The sequence below is a fragment of the Phlebotomus papatasi genome, chromosome 2 (assembly GCF_024763615.1).
Source record: "Phlebotomus papatasi isolate M1 chromosome 2, Ppap_2.1, whole genome shotgun sequence".
Taxonomy (NCBI): domain Eukaryota; kingdom Metazoa; phylum Arthropoda; class Insecta; order Diptera; family Psychodidae; genus Phlebotomus; species Phlebotomus papatasi.
Window position 1 is genome coordinate 9938776 of NC_077223.1, and position 12886 is coordinate 9951661.

The 12886-nt window shown below is 34.5% G+C and overlaps 1 protein-coding gene across 1 annotated transcript in view; it reads left to right on the forward strand.

Annotated features, from left to right (window-relative positions):
• The window catches only part of LOC129803714 (TWiK family of potassium channels protein 7), a 120893-nt gene that overhangs the window by 71008 nt on the left and 36999 nt on the right, over nt 1–12886 (forward strand). The window contains exon 4 of the mRNA XM_055850469.1: nt 9122–9342. Coding sequence (XP_055706444.1) covers nt 9122–9342 — 221 coding nt within the window. The remainder of the gene's footprint in view (nt 1–9121; nt 9343–12886) is intronic.

Consider the following 12886-nt stretch of genomic DNA (forward strand, 5'->3'; position numbering starts at 1 on the left):
TAACCACCAAAAATTCGAGACAGGACATAACACAAAGAAAGTTTGAATATGCAGAATTTTATACATGAGAACAATCATGTATAAAAAAATCTGTTCAAAACAAAAGATTTACGCTTTTTATTTTTCATTGGAATAGTAATATAATTAAGAACCACTTCCAAATGAGAATTTTTCACAATTCCAAATGAGAATACAGAATTTTTCCTTATGAAACATAGTACAAATTTTTTATCGGTCCGGATAATTCGAGAATCCATTCATTTTGATAAGTTTTAATATAAAAATCGCATTTGGGGTTTGTCATGAATTAGGTGAATTAGACTGTTCTACCATATTTCAACAAGAATTGGATTTGGTTTAAACATGTGGAAAAAATTAATGTAGAATGATGTATTTTCAGTTTTTTTTTTTTTAAACCAAAATCAAATGATTTAATTGAAAGCGAACAAAAAGAAGCTATAAATTCTGATTTTGCTCTTTTAAATCGATTTTTTTTTTAATTTGAGAAGCTCAAGGGGTAAATAAGTGGCTCTCAGAATAAACCCTGAGCGACGATTGACAAAATTGTACCGATATGGAGTTAAAAATTGACAGATCGGCACAATTTGGTAGAAATCGACAGATCGGCATATTAATTACTTGTAAAAATCGGTAACTAAGCACGATTTTAACAAAGAATCGGAAGATTTAAACAGGAGTGACATTAGCTCTGAAAACTGCGACTGGTTTTAGTGTAAATTATTTCCAGTTTTAGTAAACATTTCACGAGATATCTGAAAAACTACATAGGTTGCCAATTTGAGATTTTTGGTTGCGTATTCATTCAATATTTAGTTGGCTTTTATTTTGTATCTGTATTTTTGTTAATTTATTCTACCATTCCAAAAAACAGCTAATAAACTCAAAAGTTTTTTCTGCACTCTAGAAACATATCGTCGGCTCCAAAGACTATTGTAAGTCTACTTACAGTAGTATAAAAAGATAGTATCATTGGTTGCAGAAACCTTAGATCTACATCCCCACAAAATTTTATATTGATTAAGACATTCCTGGAAACGTTACAAGAAAAAAACTGAAAATCAGCGTGCCCGATTATCGAGTTTTTAGCCCATAATTTTATTGTAAATAACTTAAAAGTAGTGTTAACTCTTTCGTCTCCTTTGGGACTCTGGGTACCCATGGAAAAAATAATTTTTTTAGACTATTTAGAATCGATAAAATTCCGATTCTTGTGGATGATTACAAACTATAAGGATGTCCAAATCTAGGATATTTTTTGCAGGATCCCAATTAACTCCTGAGCTAAGATATTCTTGGTCAAAAATCGTGAATTTTCGATTTTCTGCTTCCTTGCACATATTGTGACTTTTTTCATATTTTTAGACCCGAATAAGGAAAAAACTCTCGGGGCCAATAAGTATGATAACTATCAATTACAGATTACATAAATTCGAAAAACAATTTTTTCATAAATTTTCAAAAAACTTGTTCAAAGTTGATGGGTACTCTCGTCCCCAAAAATCTAGAGGTCAAATGTAAGGTTATCCCGCCAGTGCCCGCCATTTGATTTTTGACACCAACCTTGTAAGAAAATTCAAGCGGGAGCGAAATTTTTGTCAATATGGCCGATAATTTTGACATTTGGCAGCGAAAAAGATTGCTTTCGGGGAAGTTTTTCCTATTCTTCCAGATTTTGGTGAATTCTGATTGTCCAGGAAGTGTTTTTTTGGCTCTTGTGAAAGCTTAATGTGTCTGCAATAACATCCTGTTGAGAGAAATGTGTGTTAAAGTGTTATTCTGTGAAATATTTTGAGGAATCTGTTGGCAAGCAGGAGCTGGGTGTCCTTTTTAGTACTTCCTGGACATCCCACAAGATACTGGTCAATAATTCTTCTTGTTTTAGTGATCAACATTATAAAGGAGTCATTTGACATGCAAAAATAATTCACAAAATTGATATTATTGGCTTTTGGAAAATTGAAGTTTGTCCAAGTTTCTATCTTTTGCGTTCATTAGGGGACGAGAGTTCCCATGAGTTTTCCAATTTCCCAGAGGCGGAGAAAATTCTTTCTCTACAAAAGTATCATATTTGACCAGTAAGACTTACAATAAAGTGAGTTTTACTGAAATTCTTTCGCTGGATATGTTGTGGTCCGGAAAGAGTTAACCAGAAGATATTCAATGCGTAAGTATGATACAATAGTTTCAAAAGCTGAAACTATATTAATTACAGTGAAATTAATAAAAATAAATTTTAGCTGTCAAACTTTAAAGCTCTCTCCTGTAAAGTTTACATTTTAGACTTACAATAGTCTTCTTCGGAGCCGACGATATGGGAAACATAGGAAACGTCATGCCCCTAGATTCAAATATCAGTGCGCTCTTATGAAGCATAGAATTCGTTTAAATTCGTGTTAGTCGGTTAAATTGTGTGGTTCGCTTAAACTCGTGTTGTAGAATTTCTGCGGAACTTTCGCGGATTTTTCGCGGAAGTTCCGCGGATTTCTCGCGAAATTTCTGCGGAAATTCTGCCAAATCGGCAGATCGGCACGAGATCGATAAATCCGTGCGAAATCATCATAAAACATCGGCAGATTGGCACTAGAGTGAACCGCGAGTGGCACAGTTATCTACCCCTTGGGTAAGCTCTACTGTTTGAGTTTATTAAAAAATCAACAAAAAATTCTCATCTGACGTTATTTGTTTCATAGAATATCTCTCACGCAGAATATTTCTAATCAAACGACACCCACAGCGATGAATTTTTGTGCATGGTGTATATGATCCAAAAGGAAATTGATTTCTGAATTAGCTGATATTTCTCTCTACTCCTACCAGCCATTCATTTGTGATTGATTTCTATCTTTGTGACTTCTACACCAAAAATTGCTCGGAATTTCTCTCCATCTTCCCTTAAGACAAGACACAACATATGAGAAAAGTCAGGGTTTTGAATTAGGATGTGGGTGGGTTCTTTAATGAATTTATATTGAGAACATTGGGAAACATGAATTCCATGCAAAAAGCTCTGCGTGAGATGGATTGGGGGAGCTTGAATAAATATTGCTGGAATGCTTTTAATGTGGAAAAAAAGAGGAAATGAAAGAAGAAAAAACAGGCACAATTGAAATGAAAACATCCAGCAAATGAATCCATTGTTGAGCATCTCACGGATTAAACCATGACATTTTCCACTGGAGTTTGTTACTTAGGGGTAATCCCAAGGGGCCATGAATGGTAGGTTGAGTGACGAAGAAATTGAGCCCCCTGGGGAGGAGCCCAATGTTAGAGAGAGCATGAAATCCTCATTGTGTTTATTACCCTCGTAAGCCGAGGTGAAAGACATTAGGGAGCACATGTGGGGCTTTATCACGTTTTCACGATATACCAACTCTTTGGCGACTCCCGAAGACACGGGTAAAGGTGAAGAGGCAATTCGGTGTTGATTAATCTAATTAAAATGTAATTGGGCTACAAAATTCTCACATTGCTTCCTGTATTTTAACCTTATTATTGCTCGAATTTCATAAAGAGAGCAATATATACAATACACATTACATATATTCCATCGATATTACCTATCAGGAACTGATAATTGACATAACCATTCAAATCAAATGATTGACCCTCTTTGACCATCCGTTCGTTAGGTCACTTCCCTGATACATTAAGTTTTTTTTAGAAACTTAATAATTTCTTATCGCAATGACTTAATTTTAAGGGGTTTGAAGAGAACATCCAATCAGTAAGTACTTAATTAAGTCCTTAGTTAAAGCCCTTAATTACTTAGTTTGTATAAGGTACAATAAAAATACTTTTACTGTAGTTCTTCTGGACTACTGATACTTACTATCAACAGGTGGTGGCCCTCTTTTTCGGATTCGCAGGCTCAGCATCCACACTCTGAGCTTTCCCATGATACACTGACCCCAGCACACATGGCTCCACGGTATCATACCACTAACTCTGAAGCAGATCAAGGCAGATAATGTGTTTGTGGGACTTAAGAAAGGATTTCTTGGTAATTTGGAATTTTATTTAGCCTTAAAGCTCTGACAGATCTGAGGATTAGTAGAGAGACGGCTTAGAGTAATTAAATTTGAACCCGAGGTACCCAGGGAACCCGAGGAACCCAGGGAACCCGAGGAACCCAGGGAACCCGAGGAACTCAGGGAACCCGAGGAACCCAGGGAACCCGAGGAACCCAGGGAACCCGAGGAACCTGAGGAACCCAGGGAACCCGAGGAACCCAGGGAACCCGAGGAACCCAGGGAACCCGAGGAACCCAGGGAACCCGAGGAACCCAGGGAACCCGAGGAACTCAGGGAACCTGAGGAACCCAGGGAACTCGAAGAACCCATACATTTTTCAGGGAACACTCTAGGAACACAGGGAACTCACAAGGAATCCAGAGAATCCGGGGAACTCATATATTTTTCAAAGAACTTATGAGGAACTCAGGGAACTTACGGGGAACTCAAGGAACTCATATATTTTTCCGAGGAACCGGGAACTCGAGCCACTCCAATTGCTTAAGAATAACTTCTTGCAATTGATTTTTTTTCTCTTTATATCCGTTTTATATTTAAATTTCACTACTTTCGCCCTATAAATGCCTTAAATAAGTCCTTAATAAGTCCTTATTAAGGACTTAATTTGTGCTTTTTGCCAAAGTCTTACTTAAGGGCATTTATACACAGAGAAAAAAAGGTTCTGGAATTAATACATTTATTGGATACTTTTAGTATTAAAAGGGCTCGAATACCTCGTGAGTATTAAATTCTAGGGTATTTTGGGACACATTTCAAGAAACTCTTTGTCATTGCTTCAGCACCATAAATTCATTAATTTTCAATCACAATCAGTATTGATTTTAAGATATTGCGGTATAGATTCCACCCCATTTTGGTATTGATTTAGGGTATTTTGGTATTGGTTCTATCCCATTTTGGAATTGATTTTAGGGTATTTTGGTATTGATTCTGTTCCATCCTATTTTGGTGTTGAATTTAGGAAGTTTTGGTTATGATTCTATACCATTACGTTTTTTAATTTAGGATAGTTCAGTATTGAGGTATTGATAAGGGTGTTTCTGTATTGATTCTATCCTCTTGAGTTATTGATTTTAGGACAGTACGATATTGACTTTATCTCACTGAATGGGGAATTCGGGACCGAAAAAAAGCACTAAATAGCATTATGGCTAAGACTGAAATCTATAGTTACTAAATATATTGTTTGAGTTATTAACTTGTATTATATCTAAACACACTTTATAAAACAGTAAAAGTGATCAAACTCCTACAGTTGTTAAAAAAAGTTAAAGAAATACCCTGAGCCTAGGAATATTGACCCTAGCAATAGAAAAAATCAAAAAATAGCATGAGAACCCAGGGACAAAAAAAAGTTTAAAATTGTTGCACAGTGTTAGAGATAGGAACTTAATGTCTTCGGATGACCCCTTTTGAAATATGGTTATGTGGAAATTCCGATGAAAATTGAAGATATAAAATTAAGAGATCGCAATTGTAAGAACATACTGGTATTGGTAATTTTTAAAATAACTATATTGTAGACAAATGCTGCAAAATAAAATTTAAGGGCAATGCATCCATGTCAAAAGATCGAGCACTTCGCAAAGCTGACACGCTTTTTCATTCCTTTTCTATCCTTTTTCACACCAAATCCCTTCACATCCCGCACTTAACCTTCTCGCCAGCCAAATTAACTCCCATATGTGAAGATGTTTCACATGGGGGATGGTAACAAGGGTGAACTTCGAGACACCTCTTCACCTTCTGTGGCACGCACCATTTTCATCTTTGGGAGACAAAGGAGTACCTCTTGATGAAAATTAAGCGCGGAATTTGTCAGTTAGTTCATTGTGAAACTTTAGGGGAATTAGCAAGAAATTAACAAGGATGAAAATCACCTTCTAACAGAGATTGGGTGCTTGAACTATTGCGATAGTTGCTATTAACTTCCTCACTTTGAACAATATGCACTCTAAAATAAGGTGGTAAAACTTGAAATTCTACATTCTACCACGCTATAATTAACCAACATTGCAATATAAGCTGAAGAATCTTATAGAGATCTTGTAATAGGAGTGTCTTGTTTGAGAACTTATGAAACTTGAAGAAGCTCGTTATAAATTACTATTGCATTTAGCTAAACTTTTAATATTGTTTTTACTAGTAAGGGGTGATAGGGTTACTTTGAGCTGTGGGACTACATTGTTATACGATTTAACGCATATTTTTAATGGAAATTGGGTTTTAAGATGATGTAATTTGGATACACAAAATAATTGTGGCCGTAAAAGTAGCCGTACCTCCCCCATCTCATCAATACAAGGGATATATTTGGCCAATAGGGCCTGCCATTTACAAAACGATCCACGGCTCCCATCAATATTAAGTTTTAGGATTTTTACAAATAATAAATAAATAAATACATGATAATAGAAATTAAATAGGTGCATTCGATTAGATTTTACAAGTAGTAGGGCTATACAGTGATGCATTGGACTTTAATCCAAGGAGTTGTTATATTTCGTACACAGAAAAAAAAACATTTGTAAAATAGTTCGTAACTGTTTGTGAATTTCCAAGGGGACTTACGTAAATTTCATGAATCGTATAATGTACTAAAAAGTTCGTAAAAGTTTGTGAATTTTTCACAAACCTTGTTCGTAACATAAACGGTTGACGAGCATTTTTCTTCTTTGACAAACATTTGTTCGTAAATATTCGTAAAATTTTGTCATTTGTTGGTAAATTTTTGCCAGATAAACAATAATATATTTACGATTTTAATTCCAAACATCTTTAGGAGCAAATGTTTGCAAAAGAACAATAAATGCTCGTCAAGTGTTCATGTTACAAACAATGGCCTCAATTCTGTGATCAAGATCAAGATTGCAATTTCAAGCTGTCAAATATTTCCAAGATCAAGATTTCAAGATTTTCCACACTTAACGAAACATTACTTCTGACAAATATCTTCATTTCTTTGCCGAATTTGTTGAAATTTGGACATAAACTACAAAAATTAATTATACAGTAGAGTTCCTCAAATTTGAACATTTGGGGGGTATAGATGACATTTCTTACTCCTCAATTTGAACGATATTTTCAAAAACGTAACGGAATTCAAGTGAAATGCACTTTCCGTAAATTAAGATAAACAACTTTAGAGAATATATCAATGTAATTTATTGTGAAATAAATTAAATTTGTTGCGGAAGTTAATATAAAACGATAATATTGAGGAAATACAGGAGAAAAATGGCACTCTACGCAAAACTTTCTTCACATAACCTCAAATTTTACATTGTGAACTCAACTGTCGTTCAAATTTGAGAAGTTTAAATTTGAGGAACTCGACTGTATGTTCTATTAAATAATATATGACAGGCCATAATTGGGAATAAAAGAACAGCAAACAAAACTTATGATGTGTGATAAACCCTGAAATGCTTATACAAGATATGATTCTTTTGCAGGTATTCTCATGGTGTTGTACTTCGAAACGTACATCTAGAAATATGTACCATTACGATTAAATTACAAGATTAAACATAGTATTTTTCATAATCATTCTCTTTTTGTATAATCTCATATAGAAATAGTCCTCATCAAAAACAATTTCCGCATGAAACTCTTGAAATTGTTAGCATCTTGAAAATTCCAAGCACCTCCGGAAGGTTCTTGGAATTATTTCAAGAAAACTTGAAATTTGACGTCTTGCAATCTTGAAATATTGGTTCCAGAATTACAAATCTTAATATCCACACGGTTTGTGTTTTGGATTTCAAGATTCCAAGACATTTGACAGATTTGACATCTTGATCTTGATTTTTTAATTTCAGAATACTAAAATCTTAAAATTTTCTTGATCTTGATCTTGATCTTGGTCTCAGAATTGAGGCCAATAATTGTGAAAACTACAAACGTTTACGGACTTTTTAATATTGTGCGATTCCCGCGTATTTTGTAACTCACCAGTAGAGTGTTTAATTAAAATGTGGAATCAGTTAATACCCTATAAATTTAAATGAGCGGTATGAGCCTTCACTGGTCCTTATACGGTTTTAGAAGGCTTAGCCATATGGCTTAACTAATCTAATTTCTTATCAATAAAATTTTTTAAAAATTTTCTGATTTAGGATTTGATTTTGATTAGTTAAAGGCAAACTACCAATTTTATTCTGGAAGCAAAGATATTGTTATTTAGGATTTTGAGACCTTCAAAAACTGGGCTAAACTTCTGGTCTCAAGTTTTTAGAATGGGTCCCGGTCAAAATTCCGAACGCCAAAATCCCGAAAGCCATAATCCCGAACGCCAAAATTCTGAAAGCCAAAATTTTAAATTCTTAAAAGTGTCATAGCTACTCTTATTACTCATTATTCCTTATATAGTTTCGTCCCTTTCAGGATTTTGATTATTCGCGAATTTCGGTTTTCAAGATTGTGGCTTTAAAGATTTTGGCCCATTCGGGATTTTGGCTGTTTCCGCTTAGGATACCACAGTTTCATGTTCAGGATAAAGTGTCCGCTTTATTATTCGGATGATTGGGAAACAGGATGACAGATGTCCGCTTCGTTTTCCAGATGGATTTGTTTAACGTCTCGGAAATATAACACAAGTTTTTTTTTTAATTTTTATTTTAGAATGAGAATGAAAGTTTTAAAAAAGATTAAAAAGGCATAGGGAAACTGGGGCACCACCAAACACGGGGTACCACCAAACACTGCGATTTTTAAATCGGATATTTGATTTCAGAAGATAAGACTTATATGAATTTATAGGCACTATAGGGATGCTTGTCCACTGAAGGAATGGTCGAGATAGTCCAAGTAGTTTAGAAATAAAAATTAGTGTTTGGTGGTACCCCGTGTTTGGTGGTGCCCCAGTTTCGCCTAATTAGATAATTTTATGCTATTATACTTCATTTGTTAAACAAAAATATCACAGGATAATTAATTTTAATTGCTGAACAGATATGCATACATAACCTCAAAATTATTTTAAATGTAACCATCGAGAACTCGTCCGGATTTCGCCGATCCGAATTAGACAGTGGACACTGTATTTAATAAATTGATCCTTTTTCCAGGTAATGGCAATTTGACTCCTCGGACCTCTGAGGGGAAGATCGTGACGATGGTTTATGCTCTTGTGGGAGTGCCCCTAATGCTGCTGTGCCTGTCTAGTCTGGGAGGACGCCTAGCTGAGGCCCTGCAGTGTGCCTACATGAAATTATGCCCTATGCGTGACACAGAATCGCGACACAAGTGCAAAGAAAAGAACACAACAGGAGATCATCCAATGGACCAGGTATAGAATTCAAAAGTCATTGTTGTTAGAACAAAACCTCACGTTCCGGATGTATGTAACTTTCGGTCGAATGGGAATTAGTGATAGTCTGTGGGGGCGATTGAGAGGGTTGATTTGAAGAAAGGACACGGATGTTGGCAGAATTACTTTGTGGCCACACAAAAACCCACTGCACGGTCTGACCACAGGTTTAATTGGAATTGTGTGGTTGAGTGTCTGCAAACTAAAAAGCCATCCCCTATACTATGATGTTCCTGGTCGAAGCTCAAAAGCTATATAGCCCATATGGCTTTTCCGTTGGCACCCCATGAGAAATAAAATGAAATAACATTCTCATTATGAATGTTAGCTCCCCTTCGGTGGACAGATTATGGGGGTCACATGGCAACTGGGCGAATCGAAAACCACAGAGATTGGGATTGAGTGTGATTAAAATTACCAACTCTATTCACTGGAGCATATCAAGGCTGAAGACCTGTGTGGATGGGGTATTCATTAGAATTCCATCCTCAGCTGCGGCATCAAATATTGCAACACATTTGCTGTCCAGTTAATATCCCCCACTGAGATATTCAGATTCCTAATCCAATTACACACCATATTCCGAAGGGGGGCCTTTTGCTATCCCTCTATTTAGACAACCTCAAAAAAATATACACTCCCCACTGAGTCGACTTTAAGGGTTATCAATTCTTCCTTATTATAATTGAAAGCTCTAACCTCATGATTTCTGCTTGAAGAATTGTCAAGCAGGGGGAGGGAAGGGTATAGATTCACTTTGTTGAAGTTACGATCAAGACTCATTTGACAAACTTATAGGGGAAAGCTTAGTATCTTCGGACGACTCAAGCTTCAGACGACTCAATTTTTTCAAACTTCTTTGTAAACTAAGAAAACTTTTTTTGTTGTATATCCCAAAAACGAGTCTAAAGATTCTTTCCATTTCACTGCTCTTTACTGTGTTATCACACTTGCACATTAAAATTTTAATATGATTCACATTAATTGTCGCTGGTGAGAGTCCAAATATGTAATTTGTGTGTTTGAAACATTTTCACATTCAAAATTTGATCTATTTGTTAATAAAAAGGTAGACTTGGCCCGCAAAATTTGATATAAATTGATTTATAGCATTAATGCGAAAAATTAATGCGATTTTCTCTTTAATTTTTTAATGTGAAAAATATTTATGCTTTAGGTAAATTTAAACTTACTTTTGCAGGCCAAGTCCACTTCTTTATCAATAAATAGAAAAACCCCAAATATAAAATGACTCAAAGACACTAAATAATATATTTGGACGCTCACAAGCGACAATTAATGTGAATCACATTAAAATTTTAATGTGCACGTGTGATAACACCGTTAAAGGAAGAGCAGTTCATAAAATACGTCTTTCTTTAACTTGTTGCAGGACTAGATGTCAGTCAAACCGTTAGTAATATGAACTTCCAATTTCCGATGACCCCCATTAAGAAATATTATCTCTAAACGCATTTTTTTCTTTTGTCTCACCGTCGTCAATTTCCACCGAAATCATATTTTTCTGGTTTTCTTGACAGCGGTTGCAGAGATTTTTGTTCCAAAGATTTTAAACTAGGATTACGACTATTTAAAATAGTTGTTTCGAATATTTCGTCTATTCATATCTATGATCGAAAATAATATCGACATTGAATTTTTCAAGGTCAAAGTTAAATCGTACCAGGGCGTTCATTTTTCAGTCGATTAAAATTCATACTCTTTGGAAAGGTTTTGAAATTTCAAATCCGACTGTATCGAATTCAACCGGTGCTGACTTGGTAATGTACTTTTACTGATATATTTTGTTCGAATATTTTCATTTATTGGTCGTATAAATTTTTTAGATCTAGATATCAAAAATGATAAGAAACATAAACCCCTTTAAAACTGTGTTTTTTTGGTTTTTGTTGTGTCTAAAATGACTTAAGCGATTTCTTTTATTTTCGAATAATTTTTAGAGGTTACCCATGCGAAGCTTACGTCCGTGACTGAAAAAATTTCGAATTTTTCAATGTCAAATCAATTTGTATTAAAACTCAAATGTCAAATCATTCAAAAATTTGAACTTTCTTACCAATTTTAAGTTTTGGATGAATTTCTGATAATTTATAAATCAGTTTAAATCGATGGTGAACCGTAGTGGATCCAAAAACTGTACGTTATACGGCTTTCAGACTTGAGACTTAGCCATGTGGCTTAACTGCCCTAATTTTTCAACAATCATTTTCATTTCATTTTATTAGGAGATTTTTGGGCAATATTTTGAGTGATTTATAAATCCGTTCAAAACGGTTGTGAATCGGTAATGAACCGGTTATGAACCGATAAGTAATTTTTGTCCGAAAATCAATTTTATTACTCTTAAAATGATTTTGTGAGATCTTTCGAGTAATTTACAAATCGGTTTAAATCGATTGAGAACCGTTAAAGTATTTTTGAGGAATAGCATCTACGCCACGAGTTCGAGCACTTCGCGAAGCCTAGTACGTTTTGCCACCTCTCTTTTAAAGGTAGTTGCAGAAATTTCAATTTCTTTTATTTTCGGATATGTTTTGAAATAGTTGTTTCGACAGAAAATAATGTCGACATCGAATTTTTCAAGGGTAATATTAAATAGTACCACGGCGTTTTTTTTTGCAGTCGATTTGGTTAAAATTGTGCTTTTTGGAAAGGTTTTAAAATTTCGAACACCACTGCATCAAACTCTACCGGAAATAACTTGGTAATGTAGCTGTATATGATTTGTTTTGTTTGAATATTTTTTATTCATTGGTCGTATTTATTTTTTCGATCTAGAGATCAAAAAGGGTTAGAAGATTTAAAAATAACTCTATAAAACTATGTTTTTCGTTTTTTTTTTTAATCCAAAATGGCTTCTGCGGATATTTTTTAGAATCGAAAAAATTTCGACATCGAATTTTTCTATGTCAACTGATTTTGTGTTAGAACTTAACCGTTTAAGGACGAGTGGGACACCGAAGCTCCAAAAAGAAAAATATTTTTTTTTTGACTATAGAAAATTATTTTGTCCTCTAAATAGTCCGAAAAATTAGTTTTTATTTTTGGGACACCGGTGTCCCATTCGTCCTTAAAGGGTTAAATGTCAAATCATTCAAAAATTTGGACTTTCCTACCAATTTTAAGTTTTGGAATGGATTTCTCATAATTCGTAAATTAGTTTAAAATTATGGTAAAAAGTAGTGAACCCTAAAACTGTGCCTAAGACTGTCCCTAAACTTGAGACTTATCCATACGGCTTAACTGCTCTAATTTTTCATAAATTACGATTTTTGGGAAATTTAACTTAGGATTGGATTATTAAGGACAAATCGACGACTCAGAATATAAGTCGAACCCATTTTTTTTTTTACAAAAACTGTTTTATTTACTTTTTGGATACTTCTTTAAACCTTCTACCTTCCCAGTGAATTTTATACTTGAAAGATAATTATTTTCAAAGTTATAGAGATTTTAAATGTCAAAAATCCTATACTCTGTATGTAAAATTTCAGCTTCAAAC